The sequence below is a fragment of the Acanthaster planci genome, linkage group LG18 (assembly GCF_054643075.1).
Source record: "Acanthaster planci isolate LZ-2023a linkage group LG18, COTS_SCS, whole genome shotgun sequence".
Classification (NCBI taxonomy): domain Eukaryota; kingdom Metazoa; phylum Echinodermata; class Asteroidea; order Valvatida; family Acanthasteridae; genus Acanthaster; species Acanthaster planci.
In genome coordinates this window covers 13,221,209-13,242,959 of record NC_141794.1, presented here as the reverse complement: position 1 = coordinate 13,242,959, position 21,751 = coordinate 13,221,209, and the positions used below count along the sequence as shown (strand labels likewise).

At 40.4% G+C, this 21,751-nt stretch overlaps 1 protein-coding gene and 1 long non-coding RNA gene across 2 annotated transcripts; one reads left to right on the top strand and one right to left on the bottom strand.

The window, feature by feature from the left end:
* Positions 1–6,183: 6,183 nt before the first annotated feature.
* On the bottom strand, positions 6,184–10,145 carry LOC147796252 (uncharacterized). The gene is made up of 2 exons (XR_015428279.1): positions 9,985–10,145; positions 6,184–8,061 (listed from the first exon to the last, which is right to left on the bottom strand). It is a non-coding gene; the product is annotated as an uncharacterized LOC147796252 (long non-coding RNA).
* Positions 10,146–10,711: 566 nt separating this feature from the next.
* Positions 10,712–18,067, top strand: LOC147796251 (DNA-binding protein inhibitor ID-2-like). Its single transcript, XM_087148689.1, has 3 exons — positions 10,712–11,511; positions 14,782–14,922; positions 16,013–18,067. The coding sequence occupies exons 1-2, from the start codon at positions 11,083–11,085 to the stop codon at positions 14,878–14,880; spliced, it is 528 nt and encodes a 175-aa protein (XP_087004815.1). The 5' UTR covers positions 10,712–11,082; the 3' UTR covers positions 14,881–14,922; positions 16,013–18,067.
* The last annotated feature ends 3,684 nt before the right edge of the window (positions 18,068–21,751 follow it).

Below are 21,751 nucleotides of genomic sequence, written 5' to 3'. Positions count from 1 at the left end.
GGGGAGGTGGCATCGAGGTGACGCCGTAAGAATCTACGAAATAAGATAAATTATGAGGTTGACTTAATCTAGGAACTGTGGAATAAAATCCATAACAACTAACATAGATCCAATTAGTATTCATATCATACCTTGCAAACATAGTCAAAAATTTCCTACAACGATTGAATAATTAGAGAAATTCTTTCGTGGGACTATTTTGCTTTTGATGCAACTTTTTATCACCTTTCGTTTAGTTTAGGCCCACGTTTGATGAAATTCAAATTATTTTTGTCAGAGTGGAAGCACAACTTGGCAGTAGGAATGTACCTGCATATAAACCGCTCTTAGTGAGATACAGACGGAAAAGTGATTTGATGGTACGTGGATTTTCCAGAATCTCAGAGACGGTTTTGCCCGATGGGCATGCTGAGCATGCAGTGAAGACATACATGTGACCTCTGACCTACAGTCATTGTAACCACAGTTCTTTTACAATCACCAACAATTCTTTGAATAATTGATTGTTGATTACATTCTCCTCATGATTTGGGACTTATTACAACATACAAGATCTAAAGAACATTCCACTGCATTAAATCGTACACAGACCCACACAACAATTACTCAAATGTTGACATCTTGGGTGGAAATTGAATGCGGACATCACACCTTTGACTGGTTCCATCATTTATGACCCAGCGGAGGTACGATTTTGTAACCTGGTAGTAAGATTCATTGCGCAGAGAATGGCAAGAAAGACTTGAAAAAGTGTCACGATAATTTAAAATGTTGAAATTAAAAATGGACAAAGTCCAATATCACAATCAAGAATGAAAACTGACTCAGGAACGGAGTCACATTTATTTTTTGGCACGCGTGATATTACACTCTTCTCGGTCCTCATGTAGACAAATCCGCAGTATCAAGTCATAATGAATCTTTAGTTGATGCTAATTGAATGTTTGCTGGTGTCTTTGTAGCATGACATGAATTCAAACTTTTACAACTTCCTCGGTACATCGGAGCTAGGCCATTACAACAGATTTCCTTTAATCCGATAAGCCCCAATTTTCACCTTGAGGTCCAATTAGTATTGGCCTATTGTAATCGCGGTCAAGTCGCGTTTTAACACAAAACGCCACCTGCAATATTGGAAAGAAAAATGAACAAAAAGCCGACGCCTTATTGTTTGGGGAACAATGCCCCCAAATCTTGGTAAACTTTCCCAGAAATATCTGGTGGGAGCAGTCAATGCTGATGACTAACAGCGTTGGATTTTATTCTCAGGAAATGTGTGTGCTTGTCCCACAGAAAGAATTGGAACAGCTGTGGCGATAATTATGCTGAAGCGTCGACCGTGACCGAGCAAGCTTTCTTAGTCGTGTTTACTGTTCGGTGTTGACATTTTTACAGTGTGTGGTTTGTGGTATTGTTGATTTTTAGAAGTGGTATCCCCGTATCGTTTTACACAGTACAAGTGTGCAGGTGTGCACGACTATTGTTCAGGGTCCCGTACTTGCCAGCGACGACCCTTTCATGATGAGCTACAATGGCCCGCATCTTCCACTGTTAAGTTCAGAGAGGCCCGGTCACGCCACAAACCGAAGCAGTATGAGCACCTCAACGAGCAACTTGAGAATTGTTCTACAGCTTCACGGCCAAGATTATAGCCATTAGAATACCTAAATTCAACAGTCTTCATAACTGTTTTGTAACTGTAATTCCTAGAATTTTTCAAGGAAATTGAAGTAAATTAGCGCCTTGCTAGACTTTGTATCCGCCAAGGCCCAATCATAGAGCTGGGACCGAAACAGCCGTCGACAAAACTAATCGCTGAGCGCTACTTCGGTAGCCAGCGGGTGCGTTGCACATTGTAGTTCCCTAAAATAAAATGTGAGAAATTGTATTGCACTTGAGGACTTTGAAGTCGCCGACAAGACACGGTTATCTACGATCAAACATGTAAAATAAACAGGCTGAAAATATATAGTTATGAAATTCAACCCGGTCACAGCAAGGAATGCATTTGTAGCTCTGCGCGGTAAAAGGTGGTATTTCCTAAGAAAATTGGGCCAGGTTGTAAATACATGTAAGTAGGGGAAAAGTAGGCCTAAGTTGTTCCAGAGGATTGTGACAGTACTCACAAATGTTCTGGTCCATAAAATCGGCAGGTTTCACATTGTTTAGGAAATTTGAGTAATTGTATAAAAATCACCGTTTATTAGTATATGTTTCGGTGTATAACCATGTACAAACTGGCTTTCTGAAAGGATGCACTAGGTCCGTAAAATGCAACAAATATCTCACCCTTTCTCCCCAAAATGAATTCACTCTGGGAATATTAGCAAGTTCTCTAAAAGATGGAGAAAGAAAACAGAGGAGGAGAGAAAGGAAATAATAGATGAGTCTTTGTACTTAACAGAGTTATATTACAGGTGAATTCAAAACCACATGCCTCTTGACGATTATGGTGCGTAAATATTGTGAGTCGTCTGGAGAATGCAGTCTCTTGACATCTTTCAAAAACTAGTCAAGGGCCATGGTACATCTTTGTACCTGCCGGCGTGGTTTGAACACCTGGTATTTTCGTGCCTATATTAGGCCTATGAAGGGCAATTCTATCATGTTGAAGAGGGAACACAATGACGTTTGTACTTACTACTATGAGTCGTATTTGACTGCTTGCTGTACCCGTTTATTCAAATTATTGTGAAATGTTTGAGCTGGACAGATGTTTGCGAATACCACTCAGGCAATGAATTTGGCGCAGACGAAGTTTTTGGTTGACATTCAATCGAGACAGCTGATGACGTCAAGGTCTTGATACTTGCATTTTGCTCAGGTTAAGTTTGGCTCAGGCTCATGCTTTAAAATCAAGCCAACATTGTTTTTTTTTTCTTTCAGTTTCCCTTGTTAGAACGGTTCTTCTGAACCACGACCACAGAATTTTAGATTCGTCTGAAGAGACACCATTACTACACGCAACGGTGAGACGTGCTTGCATTCATAAGAAGTCGTAACACCCTATCGATCGAAGAGATATTTAAAGAGTACCTCCATTCAATTGCAGTAATGGCTGGTCGACACATTGCTCGGGATATGGATGGGTAGAAGTGATGAACCGTGAGAATGGTTAATAAAAGTAAATAAAGTTTTAAACCTGCTTTTGGTTTTAAATGACATCCATCGCTTAGTAGACCTGTCCCAATTAGAATTTAAAAAAATAATATCGAGCATAAAACATATATTGGAACTTTCCAGGAAAATTACAGCTCTTCAAGGCTTTGCTTTAAAATACATGCATGATTTATTTTTCAACAATGTTGGTTTGGATCTTTATGGCCCCTTTACTAGAAAAACACAACACCTGGAGGTGGGATTAAAAAAAACTGGAAGGTCCCTCATGACAAAAGGCTACTTAGGGGTCATGGACATTAACGTACGAACAATGCGGATGTAGACGACCGTAAATTAGTCAACGAGTATTTTGGTTCCTGCTTTGTTGTACACGGTCGTGGTTTTAGTTATTGAATTATTTTACCACATGGGTACTTTGACAACTTCTGTGGAACTTGCCAACAATGGAATGGCAAACAAACAATTTAAGAATGGTTTACATCGTTCCTACCATGAACTTCCTTTATGAGTGAGAGCCATTAGTAAGGGAAATATGGTGTCACAACCATCAGTTGCCACACCAATCTCATTCTCAACCCTTTCGATTTGCAGAAATTAAATGCAGATAAACGATTTTATGTCCTCTCGTATGCTGCGCAAGATTTTACATTTCTCAGTTAAGAATAAAACTATGCTACTGAAGCCGAGAAAAATTAGTTTAACTTTCAGAGACATATCTTTCATTGAGATCGGTGATGCCGGTAAAATAATTATTCGCAAACATGTTTTACTAAGACGAACGCTTTTGCTGATAAAAATGACTCATACTACTACTGAAACCAGAGAATACAAACATTCCTTAATTCTTAACAAGAAATATGAAGGTCGATGTTATTACTCCCTTTAATATCAGACAATTTCTATTGCAGTTTCGGTATCATAAATATCATTTGCAGGTGTCTACCACAACATACCAATCCGCTCTCACGACTATCACACAGCGGCGCAGGCATTGTTTGCAGTAGCGACGAAGCAGTAAATTACACGGCAAGTCATTTCGGGAATTGCTCGTTGCACCTGGTGCCAAGTCCAGATCACTCCCACTGGGGATATTTTCGACTTTAATTTGGCCAACTTTCCTGAATCTCGATGTCCTACACTCATGCACGACAGCCAAGGGATAATTGGCAAATTTATTACTTCTACTTTTACTATTCCTCCATGTAAGCTTTAATTCCAGGTTTTTGTGATTTTTTTTTAGTAAGGACTGGAATTCAACAAGACCGTGATCTGCTTTCAATCAACGTCTGAGACTTGTGGCATTAGAAAGAGACCCATTCCTGTTTCAGTATTATGCTTAAAAAATTCATACCATTTCACAATTTTGATAATCAGTTACAAAAGTCATTCTCGTCAGGGATTGATTTGTTTCATTCTTTAAGAGAACACGTAAAGGACGAGGACAAAGTTGATTTGCTTAGCCACAAACGATAATTAGTGCTCCGTTCTGCATGGTACACAGACTGATATAAATATAATTCCTTACATCCATTACTGTGAGTAATGGTATTGGCTTCTGTTGTTTTCTTTATGACCCCGAGTAACCTTTTAATGGGAGGCGCGAATGCCATGTTATACGCACACCTGTTTAGCCAATTCACGTTTGTCTCCGAGCACACCCTGGAGTGAATCCGAAGGGGGAATCGTACAGGGTGCAGGCATAGTTAGCGAAACCCTGGCCCTATAATGGCTCAAAGGGCACGAAACGAAGCAAAGATCACGTAGTTAGGAGTCAAAGCGGCGCCCTGAAGACCTGTAAAAATAAATCCACCGAGCTAATTAGTGCAGTCAGCTAACTCAGGTCAAAGAGACCTGCTATAACCGTTTGACGCTCTTATAATTGTTGGTGTGAAGCCCGATATGGCGGCACCCCTATGCTAAAAAGCCACAAATGCCTGTGTCCCAGAGTCGACAATATTCGGCAAGCTACCCCATACCCTTAGACCACACTTATACATAGAATAAGGCAGGATTACGTGGCATGCAACCACCTCACCATACCAACGTGGCGGTGCTGTATTGTTCACCTGTCAGTAGAAGCCACGCCCACACTCATTTGAATGCAGCCGGCACGCGCTCGGCCTGTCATTCACTTCGTAGCACGCGACCAGAGCACTTCGTACCAAAGATTTGGCACTTTTCTTTGCCCAAAGTCACTTTCTTCGGGTATCATATTACCCGGTTTCTTTAAAGTATGCCTATTAAATCTGGACCAGTGAATAGGACACGGAAGATATGATGGAGATCATTACAAGAGCAATATCTCTGGAGCGTTGTGTAGCGTGGATCCCAACTTTCCCTCAAGGGAGACTCAACATCGGAAACTATCAGGCAATTCCACGCGAAATCTTTTGTTTCCGGGGAACCTCCCTCGTCCCTTTCTCGTGGGGAAAACTGGCCAAGTTTGCACCTGTTTTAACAGAGAAGAAATTAATTGCTGGCGTGGAAGAGTGATTAGAATGAGACCGCCGAGTGGTGAGCCGTGGGAAATTGAATAATTGGCACCAATTTGCCTCTGCCTTGTGAAGATTTGACAGAAGTTTTAAAATGGTTGCCCACTTTAATAATTCGAAGTGCAGTGACCACTGGAGTACAGTCAAATAAGAGACAAGCTGCTTGTTCTTGTGGTAAGTACCCCGTAGCCTTATTCAGACTTTGCAAATGTTTGTGTTACTTATTCGCATAACTGATCACATTTTCCTGTTTCTCTACCTGAAATTTGAATATCGAAGCTGGCATTGAATTGCCACGTCACCAATGTCTAGCAGCAGAACGAACGAAGATTTTTAGTTCTCCCTTGGTAAAATCGAGGAACATTTTGTGAATTCTGTTGTCATGACTTGTCCATCAAATGACCAAGCAGCAAAACCGCTGGTTCAGACCATGTGGAAAGTAGGCCTGCACGTTATTTTTTATTCAAGTATACCTATAAGGGGGGTTCGGTGCCTAACATTGTAATTCTTAAAGTTTTCGAAGCATCAACTAGACCGTAATAAAACAGACAGGTGGAATGCTTTTCAATGATTACGATTAAAACTGTATTTAAAGTTTTATTAAGTCTGATGGCGCGCCAGTACTAATTCTATAAAAGTAGAACCCAAGTTTCTATTGTTTCTAATAGTTAATGATCATCACCATTAATTAGTAGGAGGTGATTTTATGAACTTAGGAACTTCAATCGAAAATTAAAGGTACTTATTACTGTGCCGCACCTGCCGAAAGAAAACCACCATAATTGACGACATCTGAAAAAACGGTGGATTATTATCATTATTACTGATCTGCTGTCAAAAGTGAAGCATACTTTTGAACTTTGAAACTCCCAATTTAAGATCTAGGTCGTTATACCGACTCTGTTCACCAGCAGGTATTATATTTTGGCCTTGGTTCGAACCGAGCATTGCATCACCCACCGTAAAGCTTGGATTTTAACGGCAGGGTTTCTTATGCAAACCAGCGCGTACCTCGGGTGAGGCTCGACACCGAAAGACTTGAAGCTTGGACCATTACTCAGACAAAACGGCATCTAACCAAAAGATGACGACTTAAAAACACGATTATAACAAATTTTAGGCGCTTGCCAGGAATATGGAATATTCATGTTATATCATGTTACCATGTAGACTTAGGGATAAAAAACTACTCTTTACTGAAACCATGCATACATTAATAACCAATGCCAAAGCATTACATCACAAAGAATCCCGTCAACAGAGCAAAAACCACTATACATTATTTACTCATTTTTTTCCATATAGATACTCTATAGTGATATCAGCATTATCAATAACCTAACAATACAACACTCCATAAATTTGTTCAATGATCAACTAGGTAGCTCCACATTTTCGTACTGTCACCGCAGATTTTCAAGGGTGCCATGGCAGCTTCTGAGAGTGCGCACATGAGGTCTTGACACTGGAAAAAAAGTAGAGCACTGCTCACAACCATAGCAACCACCTAACACTTTGCGTATTCACATTCCTCCGTTGCCTAACTTACTTCGGAAAAGTTAGAAACCTCTTTTTCGTTTCTCCGTTTTGTAAATTAACATCTGCCACTCATGATACAGTTTCGTGTTGATTTTTTAGATCTAAGAAATCACAGACTCCTTGGACGGTTAGTGGGATAGGAATTGCTTTGCCCATGAACTGAAAACATATACTTGCCAGCGTTTACCTCAGAATACTTTTGGCTTTAGAATGGAAGCATCATTCAAAATTTCCTTCAAATCACATTGAAAGTTCATTTTGGCTCGAAAATTGTAGTCAGAATGAGACACAGGATCCACTGAGAAGTATCTTGATCTTATATCAGTTTTCCCACTTTCATTTGCACTGATGCCTAATGTGAATAGAGCATTTTGTGCATAAAAAGTAAGGAAACCTCCTACCATGGGGTACCATGCAGGCCGAGCCTGAAGCTACATTAGATCGGTACAGGTTGATATGCATACACCCCACGAGCCTCCTTAAAGCCGGCCCCGCGTCATCCAGTCAAACACATCTCCAGTTGCACCCCAATAAAAACCAGCTGACCCCAAACATTCCAAGCTCACAACTGTCAACTCCGCACAAGTTCACCATGTCAGTAACTGTTATCATTCCACTCCTTTACCAAGCACAAGCCACCCGAGCAATTTTTGGGAAGCGGGGAACCGAAACTGCGGTCTTGGTCACCACCTGTTATTCATTACGACCCTGATTTATTGTACACTGCTACGACAACCCTCAATAAGCTTTACACGCCTAAAGCAAGTCCTGATGTGAAACATTTTTCCAGACTTTTGATGAAAGTTCTTCATTCTTGCACGACATTTCACTCGATCTACATGTAGGTCTGTTACTCAGAACACGGACAGCTGGTGAAATGGTCCAGGCCAGTTGAGGAATGCTTCAAAGTCTGTGCCACAAAGAAAAGTCAGGGAAAACCATTTTCAAATTTACATGCAGCAAAATCAATTTGTCGGGAAAAATGTACACCGGTTAGGCCATCAATCTTCACACCAATTTACGGTCAGCACCGAACAAAACAAGGCTTATTATTTTTGGTTGTGATCAACCATCTAGCACCCTGGTCCTTTATCAAGCCGGGACCTGATATGGGTAATCTTGTAGGCATTGTTGGCTAGGCACAGGTGTTCATCGGGTGTGGGTGTCGCAGACATCGTGGCGCCAGTGAGGGTTAGCGAGGTCGCAATGTAAATACCTCGACTCGCTCTGTTGCCTTGCTTATAGTTCTATGTTTTCGTGGCCCGGTTTGCGACTGGGAAAACGAGTTCGCTGGGTTTGTTGGCACGGAGGAATGGTTGCACGTGCTTAATGTGATCCCGTGATGTGATGTTTTGAGATCTTATATCTCTCTACTCCTAAACATCCATCTCCGCCTTCCTCCACACATTCAAAGTTTACAAACTTTCTAGTGCAAAAAATATCCATGGCAATAAACACTGTCCGAAATGCAGTTGACAAAACCTGTCGTCTTGCGTCTGTTTTCTTAGCCTGGATTTCAAAAAGTTTGATGATCTGTTGATTCAGTCAGAGAGAGAGGTTTACTTGTAGTTGTATGCACTTGTTCAAGCCCCCTCGATTTACCTGTATAGTTCTTGCAAAGTGTACTTTTTGAAAACCTCATAGGTAAAGTGCTGATAGTTTGTTCCAAATATTCCGTATTATGTTGTAAAATTTATTCACACAAGTTTTTGAAAATTATGAAAATATTTGGCATTGAATGTCCTAGTCTTTCGCGGTTTTTTTTTGGGGGGGGGCTAAACTTTCCTAACCTAACACACTACATTGCTAACGATTAAATCCATCACATTTAAATCTGGAATTATTGTTGAAATTTTGCTCCAAGCAAAGTCCTTTACACGTGAATAATAAGCATTTCATTGTGAAGACGAAAGAATCGGCTTTTGCAGTTTCAAAGCACGGGTCAAAGTTTAGGATTATAAATATCGATAAGTCTATTTTTATAAGTTCGAGGGTGCCTATGGTGTGTTCTGGCGAAGTTTCAAGCTTGTCTTAACAATATGTGCCTGAATGAGCCCAGATGTTGGTTTGTGGGGGGCATAATACGCTAGCAAGCAGACATGGTAGAAGGGGTGCTAACGATTTTAGGAGGCCAATATTTGCCAAGTCCTAACCCTTGAATACCTTAAGTGGTTACAGCTACTCAAGCCGCCAGATAATTTCGTGTAATTTACAACAGCCCGGCGCCAGCTTGTCTGGGGGATCGGAACACTACGTAAACTTTCTGGCTCTGAAAACCTGCCACAACAAATGTGTAAATTGGCAGCTGGGTACGATATAACACTCCTACCTCCATTGCGTGGCTGGTGAAGCACTTTTTATGTAAAGTTTGTCTTTTCATGAACTGAGAGCGAACCGTGGGAAAGTTTTCTGGCATTTAGTCCGACGGATTCCAAATCTCGTTTTTCCAATCAACAACAAAGGAAAGATTTGGAATCAAGACCTCATTTAAAACCTTGCATGCTCAGACAAAAAAAAAATCAGTCAATGTTCTGGGTTCTGTGTTCGCCAGTTCTTAAAGAAGTTGAGAATATAAAACATTTATTGCAATTAAATATTGTTTAAAAAACCCGACTGAGTACTGAAACATTACAAATTAAACATAATTTTTTTGCCTTTCATTAGTATCTATTTCATACGACAATCGTGAGTATCTACATGTACAAAAAACACCGAGTTCTTCAGGCTTTCCGGGTAATACTCTGGGAAAGTGCAACAGGTTCATATGAGACAACCATGGATACGACTATCAATGTGACCATGTTAACAATCTCAAGCAGACACGACAGCTTACTTTGCCAGAAGTCAGCAGGGTTTCCTCTCCCATTATAGTTTAAAGACAACTAATTGTATTCAAGTTTACGGTATCATTTTTCTGGAATATGAACACCGCATTTTATTGACAAGAAACACTCGGAATTCCCCAACTCCAAACCATCTCAGGGTGTGAAAATATTTCACCGCTGACTTGTTGGCGGGTGCCGATAATTAGTGGCGAGAGAACTGGGCAGATTGCAGGTGTGCAGGTCCGACTTGACACCAGTTCGGAGGTGGCGATTTAAAAAGCTATTTATCACCTCTCGACGGCGTGTAAGTAATTGACTCAAGCGCGGCCCCCTTGTGTTCCAATTTGACTGACAGGGCGGTTGCTAGGACGACCGCCATCTTGTCGCCAGCCCGACAGTGTAGTGTACGGACTGAATGGATGACGTCACGTACCAGGCGCCGGTCTGGCGGAGGGTTGTGTTGTTGATTGTGGCTAACACTCACCAATTAATCACGTGTCAATTCTTATTCTGATCTTCATGCGAAAGATACACAACCATAGCGGACCCAGATGTTCAACACCGGGCTCCAAACAGCTAAATCTTTTCGGAGGGGATCAGAACCCAACCCCGAAAAACCCTCCAGAGGTGTGGGATCAGGTTTAGGGGCTTATTTCTCCGAGTGAAAACGGCGAGATTTGAGAGCAGTTTGCAGCTGTGGACATTTAAAAGGGGCGGGTTAATGTCTTGGGGTCGGTAAAGTCAGCGCCGATTGTGATATGCCGCGGGGTAAGGATGATTGACGGATGGGGGCGTAATACTTCTCGCTGATTGGTTGAACATGCGTCACCGATGTCATGCCGCTCATAACATTTCCACAGTGTGTGTTCCATAATTAATCAGGTAGAAGCTTGTTCATTGGTCGGCTTCGACTGTGTTGTTTCGTACAGACTCCACATCGGATCTGTGTACCCAGCTGATGTGGAAAAATTGTACAGTCGCCGATATATAGCACAGATCAAACGTGGACTACTGTGCGGATCACACTCTTCACTCAAGATCCACATCCATCTTACATTACTCTTGAATCCTTGCCTCCTAGTCTGAGGAATTTATACACCGTCAAGATGAAGACTACGCTTGCCGGTCAGAATTTAGCTCAGTCCTCCCTAGCGTCGCAATCTCATCTTGCAATGCACAGAACTCGTGATGAGAGTAGCTTGTCTCACCACGGAGGAGCGCATCCCAGCATATCCAAGAAAGCTTCGACATCCTCCAAGAGTCGTGCGTTCAATTACACCATGCACGACTGCTATGAAAGATTGAAGGAATTAGTCCCCACCATCCCCAAGAATAAGAAGATCACAAGGGTGGAGATCTTACAACATGTCATTGACTATATTCAGGACTTACAATCGGCGTTGGAGTCGCACAACATCAACGTGAGGAGATCTTCGATGCCTGGTCTCAGAACTCCCTTCACTTCCTTGACGCCTCAGCAAAACCTAGACATGTTGAGCGGAATAGAGGACCTAGAAAACTGCGATTGGCAAAGAGTGAGTTTGTTGGGAAAATGAATTTTACATCTTTCAATCGTAGTTGTTCCATTAAACGTGGTTGTGCCAAACATGCATTATTGTAAAAGCTTATTAATCGGAGCCTTTTTCATAATATACCCATGCAGTCATGGCAGAATGACAGTAATATAATATTGCCATGTATGTCACTGAATGTTTGGCGTTCTGTTGTACAATATTTAGAATTTTTCACAAAGTGTACGAGGTCATGTCACGTAGCCTACATGGACAATGTTATCTCCACTTTTCCATATATTTCATTTTACAATTTTTGGCTCTTGTGGTTTCATTTGTTGCGATGCAGTTATTACTCAATTATATGTTGATTGTTGCTATGACAACATGGAGGTCATACATTGTAATTGTAATATTTATAATCATCAACTGTGTGCCTTGTTGTGTACCGTCTACTGTAGATGTTCATCATCATGGAATATTTCTCTGTTGCCTTGGGGTAACATTTTTCAAAGAACGTCTGTCATCTAAAAGTCAAGCATTAGTATAGCGGGAAGTTCCTTTAGAAATCTGATTTCCACATTGACACGAATCTTTCCTTCCTTGTGTTTATTCCAAAGTGCGGAAGGAAGCCAGTCAACTCTTATCACGTCAGACCACAAATTATCTACACACGCTTGATTTCCACCATCCCTAATACATGTAAATGGAAAAAAGCGAACAAACCAAGTTCACTGACCGAGTATTTCGGCAGAAACAAGCCCAACTAATCCACACCGTTTTTAATTAACAGCAGGCGAAGTGTTCTAACCGCCAGCGGTCTTGATATGCAATTCGGACAAGCTGGAAAGACACCCTAAGGAGTTCACCTCCAAATTGCAATTACACTGGTTCCACAGATCGGTTTCTCAATTCGTTACACTTTTTTCTTCCAGGTACAAGTTCATCTACATGATTGTTATAAATAACCCCAGTTGCTCGTGAAACTGTCAGTTCGTTTTCCTTGGCCGATAAACAAGAAATGTTTAGTTTTTTTTCCCTGGAGGAGTGGGGTGGGTCGAAGATCCCAAGAACTCCAGCATGTCCAGACACTGCTGTCAATCACACCCATCTCCCTAGGTCAGTTGCGCCGACATTAACCCTCTGCCATCGGCGGTTTATATCTCTGACGCCCTCGGCCTAAGTGTGCGAGGACACATCAACATAAACTCACGGTGGTCCCTGTACCACTTGTTTGATTTATTTACTGAAAAATTACGATCTGTTTGGAGGTAATGTGGGGCCGCTGGCCCTGGCGCCACCACTTGGTAGTTTGTTGGGACATACGGTTGACAATAACATGTCCACACCTACTAGAAGAGATGCATGTGCTATGGCTGGAGCCATCTGTTTCCAACTTGTTTCATGAGTCCTGTCAAGAGCTGAAGTAACACTTGCTTCGATTATGGAGACTCCAATGCAGAAGCAACCTAAACAAAAGTTTTCAAGCGAAACATTGTAATACAGTCCAGTGTTTAATCTGTATTGTTTTGACATGAAATCAACGGGCATGTTTTTAACGGACCATTCTGACTTGTTTTGGCTGGGACAATCGTTTTGTACCCCTTTTTGGATTAGTTCGAGAATAGAAGCTGAAAGGTCTGCTGATATTCTTCAAATCCACAAGCGCTCTGAGGTTTTGTAAAAGACTGTTTCGGGTGGTGACGGATATATTGTTTAAAAACACTGCAGAAACAACATCAATTATTTACAGTCTGCCATCATTTCACTTCTTGTCAAAGATGTTCAATTTCAGAGAGACTTCGCCATCACCGACTTTCCTCGAAGGTTGCTGACCTACAGAATCAATCGAAATCGATCAAAGACCCCCTCGTTTACCTTCTCTTCTCAATGAAGCCTTGGTCAAATGTGACACTTGCTGGATGTCGGCGAATATGAATCAATATCGGTCCCAGTGACTTCCAAAGAGCTGTTTCCTTGACGTGGTTTTTTTTTTAGACGAAAATGAGGACACGATCCGGGGTAGACTGGCGTCAGTATATCGTGGGAAAGCTGTGTCACGCAGTCTTGGTAATCTGGGGAATGCCTGCCTGGTGCGCAGTAATAATAAACACAGCGCACTCTCTGGTCATCTAAAAAAGGCTAATATTTGCATTTCAATATTATTGTTTCTCACTTTGATTCTATGTGCACTGCAAAAATATCAATCCCTCGAGACAATTACTTCGATTCCCTGTAATAAAACTGTGTTCCCCCTAATTGGTTCAGGCATTATCTTGTAACCTCTGCTACAGAAGTTGAAAAGTACACAGAGATGGACTAATATACTAATAATTATAACAAATCTTTGCATGCCGTTGTGAGTTTGCGTTGTGGCCAGTGACAGCTGTTAGTGTGGGCGTATTTTGTTGAATCCCGCCATCCCTCTAAAAAGTTGTGAAACATGATGCCATGACTTTCTTTGGATTTGACATTTGCTATTCAGAGAAAGATTGGCGTCCTGCAAAGAAGCAAGTCTGTCTAGCGATAGATGGCTAAGCTCAATTCCTCATACTGATCATAAAATAGCTTAAAATCTGATATTACATGACCACTTCCAATACAGGGAATTTGAGTTGCGAGGTCGAATTTGCTAGTGTGACAACTTGGAGATAAATACAAATATGAAATTCCATATTTTCGCAGTGATCGATGTTAAACGGCAGCTTCAAGACACATTCTATCTGCAGTGCAGCGTCTATCAGCACCTGATATCAACGCACTGCTTTTTCAGGACCCGATACATGTACAAACTTCTGGTTTCGATTTCCGCTTTTTATCAGTAGCACTCACTCTTGATACGGTTGTGTCATGGGGAACAATTTTTAGGTTTAATTTCCCATTGTGGTCATTGATATTTGCCTTGTATAATCCCGCACCTGCTTAAGATGTGTTTCCTCAGTGCAGCATCTGCTGGGAAGAAATAAAATGCGAGCCTTTTTTAAATTGCGTTACTTCCTGCGTGATCGCAACCAGCCATTATGCTTTCCCCACCCAGTTTCGGTTTTAACTGTGTGGTACATGTAGTAATACGGTCACATGCATTCATACAATTTTAAGCAGCTTTCAGGTTCCATATTATACAGGTGGAGTTCTCCGTAAATGTGAAGTTCCATGTTTATGTATACGTACATGTAAATGATTTCTGCAAGCAATTCAGATGACTTTTGTGTACCTCTCGAAATTCTTAACAATAAATAGTGTCGTTCAGTCGAATTTACTTTCACCTATACCATCCTCGTTTTTCTCTTTCAGACGCTGCTAAATCTGACGTCATCAGCTAGAGGAACCAAATTGCACCCATACGAAACGCCGGAGAGTTCACCGGAGGCATTATCAACGTGTAGTTGCTAGCGATGCCTTAACAACTGTACATAATGCTGTAACATATCAAAGGTAAATGAACGATTCAGTGTCTTGTCTCCATTTCTTGAATTGTCTCACATAAAGGAGGAATCAAACTCTAAACAGTAAATTGTAAAGGTATTGAAGAATAAAAAGCGCGAAAAGACAAATACGTGTATGTTGAAAATGTTCAACTTATGTAATTCCAGTTGTTACTTCAACTATAAATAGAATTTTCAGCCGAAAAATCTTTCGGCCTGTGTCACAATGTTTGTTTTGCAATCCAGTAAAAATTGTTCCAGTTGTGGTCTTCGTCTTTTCAGACATTCTCGGAGTAAATTGAAACACGCTCATAAGTGCTGTGAAGATTTTGAAACAATGATTAAAAATATCTATAGGGCCTACACAAAGAGATTTATAACACTGTATGAAGTCGGACTCTTGTACGCATAGTTGGAATTCCCTTTCCATAATAAATTATGAAGGCCCTTTGGTACTTACTCTCCGCTGTTCAGCGGCCCGTGAAATTGAATCATGCTTCGATGAAGAAAAATAAATTGCTCAAACTTGGCGTAAATGTACCATTACATTAAAAAAGAAAACTTGTAATTGAGTCTCTCAAAAGAAACCTGCGCCGCACCGTTGGACCAACGTGTTTACAAAGAACAGGTGTTGGCTGGCACGGTTAGCGTTCTTCTGAGGTGTTCAGCAGTTTGATCTTGAACATTGGGTCCCTCAGAAATTTCAAACCGAAAATACACACAGTTTAAGAAGCCGTCTTTTGCTGGGTCATCAACGGTTAAAGCAGTTTCCGCTATGCAGTTCCATCCACGCACGCGGGAAAATACAAAACCGCTTTAAACCTGACGTGCGTATGTTAACACTCGGTTAATCCCCTGATTGCAATATCAGATATGACCTCCTTTCCTACAAGCTAACATATACATGTACATGTAGCAAAGCTAAGGTGTCAATTGCGGGAAAGAACAGTTGGGACCATGTCGCAAAATATGCACTGCCCACATACAATATCTCTTGATACTCAAGTTTCCACATATAACTCTATAAGGCCATACGCTCCTTTTCGCAACCTCAAATATACATTTTATATAAGTCAACGGTTTCTTTTCTTATTTTCCAGCTGTAAATATGTGAGTCGTCTTTATACACAAATTCCATTACCACCAGTTATCACGGGCACCTTACCTTTGAAGCATGCTCTTGGTGAAGACAGCTACCGTGGACTCGACGGATTCGACGGCAGACGCGTTGCACGGATCAGCGGTGTCACCGTATCTTCGCGGAGGTGTTAATACCTGTGCATGTTATGACACTGCATGGGAGATCAGTTCTAGCACCTGTTTATGCATAATTCAGATGAATATCAATCAGTCTTGAGACTTCAGCAGTATGTCTGATGACTCTGCGTACGAATTCATGCTAAGTGTAATTAAAGTGCTAACTAGAGATCAGCACTGACATTCAAGCACTTTAAGAATAGTTTGAGCCGTTGCGAGCAAAATTTGACATTTCAAGAAGGAACTGTTGTTGGTTTTTTACTTTTGATGCTTTTTAAAAAAGGAATTAATGGCTGCATATATCATAAATCAGAAGATACAGATGGCAAGCAGAGTGAGTCACTTGAGCGAAGACAGAATTGCTATACAAAGAGTATGATTTCAAATTTGGAAAAGGTAATAGCCGAAAATTTCAGCTTTCTTAAAATACTGTATAAATAAAAACGTAATTCAAAGTTTTAACACGTTGGTACCTATTTTTCCCAAGTCCATACAGCGTTTGGCAAAGGCATCTTCTGAGTTTAATCTTTGTGAATATCAGTCAAATTTGGTGGATGGAGAAATCTATTTTAAATTTTCACAATTAACCATAGTACAGAGTGCCGATTTACTGATGTCAAACCATTTTTTGAAAAACAAACTCTGAATATAGAAGTTGGATGTCGTGTGCCATATTACTGGTGTCAATTAAGTTGACATGATACGGAGATGTTATTGATGTATTTTGTTTTGGACATCTTCCGAGTGTCGTTCGAACTTGCCATGATATCTACCATTGTAGCCTTGCACATGTTTTTTTTTCCTTTCGAAGATGTAAAAGCTTGCATGGGTGTTGTTAGTTTGTTATTCTTCGTTGTGAGGTCAAACGGTGTTAAACGGGGGCAATGTTCGAGGTAAATACGACAGACCTTGGTGTGCTCATCCATGCTGAAAGTTTCTCATTGTTGCTTTAGAATTTGTCCTTGTGTTGCCAACAATCGGGAGGTTTCTATTTAACAGAATAGAACAGAAACAGCTTTTGTTACTTTCCTTTTGAAATCTTCGCCAACTGAACGTCTTACTATCATTTTTTCCTTCATCTGTGAAAGATTATGAAAACTCCTAAATTGACTTCATTGGGATATTTTCGCAAGGAAGTGAATTAGGGATACTACACCAGATACTTGTGAAATCGGACTGTGACCAAGGACAAGGATCGCTTTTTTAGATCTTAACAAATCTATGAATTTTCACATCTGGAATAATAAAGTAACCAGCTAGTGGAGAAAGTCAACCCGTACATTTCTTCATATTGCTGGTGAAGTACCCGCACATTTCTACTACATTTGTATTTATTGTTAGGCCGGGCAAGACAATGAAGCGATCCCTGGATAAAACGTCACTGTCGACCAACAATTTTATTGATGCAGGTTGTCTTTGCATATCAGCTTGATTTTGCTAAGTTTTAATTATTCACAAATGGCAAAAGGACCGGGTTACAGGCGGAAACGTCAAATTTTTATAACATGACTGTTCCGATGAAGATCAGGATATTACGCAATTATGTATGCTTTTTATTACTCCACATCTTGTTAAAAACCTTGTAAAACCTACCTTGATCTGCACAGAGGGTGCATATTTATGCCTTGAAAACTGGTGGCCAAATGTGGGATTATCACATCTAGAATTTGCTGATAAGTACAGGTTCATACATTCATAACTTATATCCATGTTAGACCATGCTTCACACGAACCTAAATGTTCCATTGAGAACCAAACAGAAACTCTAACATCTTGCTTTCCTATGTTACATACAGTATATTTACGAACCATGTGCTCAGTCGTTATCTTGATGTTATGTCTACATGTACATGTATATAATGACTGTTATAAAATTAAAAAAAAATCCAAGAATTTAACCTTTGTGTCCTGATATCTATTTCCCTGCGAGTTTATATCTGTGAATTGCGAATGCAGTCCCCATAGAAAGTGTACAGCAGGCTAGAGCGGTATACTATCAACGTTTACAATAATTACATGAACATCTGAAGCGACTTGGATAATTGTCTCATACACTCTATGTGACGAGACTGTTCCCCTTACTAAAATGATTTAATTACTGCTGTACGAATGCATTGTGGTTATGACATGGGAAGATGGATGCTAAACCTACCCGTAGGTGAAATTTGCCAAGCTTTATACAGAATGAGCGAAGTATGGAGTCCGTAGAGAAAAGTACATGTGCATTGTGCATGGATAGTCCTGACAGCGCGGAGGCAAAGTGTAAATACCACAAAAGCAATCGATGGTTCAATTTCTGCCCAAGAATGGTATTGTCCCATTAAGAAAGTCCCATCCGTAGTTAACTTGTTATAAACATAAACTCGTCTTTAAAAGACTGGAAAACAAAAAGTAGAATTAAAGAGACTCGAGACTCTGAATTTAGGCCTATACATAAGTACATGTACTGAATATACATTGTGAACATCAGTACCGGCTTTATGGCCGCATACTGAAAACTATTTTCCTGTGGATAAAATTCATGCAGGCCATGTCTTGTGTTCATGCTGGCAGAACAAGCATTGTACATGTACATTCAAGAATAGTGTGAGGAAATACATGAAGTACATCGGTTGTGTCTCAGCTCAAGAAGACGCCCATTTTGAGTACATTATCTTATCTTCCCTCGCTACCAAGATCAAATTTCACCAGCAAATACACTGGAAGGGTAAATTCTACTCTTTAAAGGGAGTTAACTGAGGGCATATTCATGACAAGTGTACAAGTGTCGAAAACAGCACAACCATGTTCTCCAGAATGTTAAGTCATACAAGCCTGGGTGCTCGGTTTGTCACAAAGAGGGCGCTATGCATGTACCAATCATTATGCCAGTCAAACAACCTGAAATGGTGCCTTGTAGTCACACTAACATGTGACAGAAGCGAAAGACTAGAGCAGTTTTTGCGGTCATTTAACCCTAACCCCCTGGCGTATCACCTGGGTACACATTTAAAATCTGAGTGTATCCCGAGTGTAGCTGATAAAGGCAAGAATATGGTTTGCTGTAAAGAATTTTTGTATTGAGTCAAGTAAGTCACAGGAAAGCTTTTTGACGAACCGTGTCAAATTGTAGATAGTGGCTTTTTACAATTTTTTCAGTTTGTATTTCCCAACTACATTTCTTCTTCACTAAGTTGACAGCAAATGTTGCTGATGCTTGTTACAACAATTTCACTTTATCATTTCACAAGTATATCTGTAATATTTTGCAAGTTATGAAAATTAAATACAAGACCTACAACACGGATCAAAATTTACACATCCTTCAGTCTCCATAATAAATGAAAGTGCTATATTATGTTCCTACTCGAGCTAAAAATACCACCGACAGGCAAAATTAAATAATGGAACACACATATCACGAGATGGAACCATGGTACAGACTTCCAGGCAATGATGTAGGAATACGCAGTACTATAAGTGCAATATGTCAGCATTGCGCTGGGCGAGGGCACAGCATTTGCACAAATTAGTAACCGTCATGCAAGCTCCTCGCGTTGAGTTCACCGATTCAATTTGGTCTAATGGAAGGTTGGATATCGCCAGACATCCATGGTCGACCGTAATCCTATTACCGAAATGGCGAGGTTCTCTCCCGTACAACCGAGGTATACTGGACGCGCTTCCCTGCTGATAACTCGTTCACCCTCGAGATGGTTTTCCATCACTTTCGCTTCTCCCAACGGTAATTTAAATCTCTGCAGATGGCCAAGGATGACCAAAGCAACCACTGGCCTACGATTTTAGGTATTCATGTTTTACAAGATGGAATCTGTGAGATTCAACACACCTTGCAATGCATTTTAACAACTACAAGAGTGTGCTATGATCAAGGAAAAAATTATACCTTGTGCTAAATGAGTACAATTTAAAACATGGATGGGGCACTGTACACGTCACCTCTCTATGATACCTGTAACTATTAAAATACGATAGAAAATGTGCACACTCATTACTTCCAATTTCAATTTAAACGTCCTCTCGGATGTTATAATTCTCAAATGAAAAAAATTGTAGCATATGAAATTAGCCAGGAACAAAATAACACGAGTCATTTATCTTTATAGAAGTCTTGAAAATCCGTGTAAGCTCAATAAAATTTTTCCATGGGAATAATATTAACAATCAACCGCGCAGAGCTGATAAATTCACTTGACTGTTTGGCCAGACGATAAGGTCCTTCGGTTTTTTTAAATTTTGGTATAAGGCATTTCATCAGAAAAGGACATAACAACAAAAAATGAAAGGTAAATTCATAGATCTCCATAATGTTACCATATTTGTCGCATTGTCACCCTCACCGCTACCACTTTCATCACTTTGCTATCGTCACCTACAAATGCATACCACAATTTTAATTTCATTCTTAAGTGTCTACATAATTTGACTTTGGGATTAGGACATGCAGGCACGTGTACGTTTTAACGCATAATATTCGTGTGCTACTCTTCGAAATAAACCAATACATATTTCTGAAATACACAGTTCACTTTGAGAAACCGATGAGGCTAAATTCAAATCAAATTCATCATATGGCAGACTTATGATTCAAATCAACACAGTTTTAATAGAAAACGTAAGTAACCTTGTCACTAGGATTAAATGGCTAAACCACATTATGAGTTTTAGAATAATTTATTCAAACTTTCAGGCTGTATACTACTCCAACCAGCCATTTCTATTATGCGCAACCTGTTTGCTACGCACAACAAAGCATCTGCCTACACGTATTTTAAAAATGCAGGTATAGAAAGCCTTCGAAGAAAGGCTTGAAAATACCTGTGAACAAGCAGTTAAAATATGCATGTATTACAAAAGTGAGGGTAGCAAACATCGTGCATACATAATATTTAGGTGCATACATTTAGATAAGCTCGTGAAATGACCAAATTTGCCAGGCTGTTGGGGGAAAACATCGTACGAACTGGGATACCCTTCTTTTCACTAATTTATTTTGCAGTTAAGAGCCACTATTTTAAAATCTCCTGGAGTGCTGGTATAAGCAACAGATCAAATTATGCCCAACTACAATACGACTGACGCCGATATTACGGAAAACGAATTTTTTTTTAAAGAAAAGCAAGCCACGGTATGTCATTTTTGGCGGAGAGCTATGAAAAACTCTCTCGAGTTAAATATTGTAATTGACCCTCGGTACACCTTGGCATCCTAGCAGCAGAAGCTATGACGGAACTATGGCAACTAACAACCTTCATTAAAACAAAGCCTTGACATGGCACGCATTAAAGCCTGGCATCCTGTTAAAGTTGTAGCACTTCAACAATGATGATGGCAACTACTGTGATGGTGGGCATTTTTTTGGCCTGACAGACGGTAGGACTTATGATTCAGAGTAACATGTTGGCTCTAGAACTAATTGCGAGTTTTACACGGGCGAGGGAAGTGACGCGACATCATCGGGCTACAGGGGTCTCCTGATCATCAACACTCTCAACTCAAAAACCTGTTCACTAGTTTCTGCTTTGGGAGTTGAGATCAATTCCACGACTGTTGTATGACTAATAAATTGGTTAGTCGCACCA

Coding starts and splice junctions, on each gene's coding strand:
- LOC147796251 (XM_087148689.1), top strand. CDS start 11,083: ATGAAGACTACGCTTGCCGGTCAGAATTTAGCTCAGTCCTCCCTAGCG. Junction 11,512..14,781: donor AAAACTGCGATTGGCAAAGA/GTGAGTTTGTTG, acceptor TTTCTCTTTCAG/ACGCTGCTAAATCTGACGTC.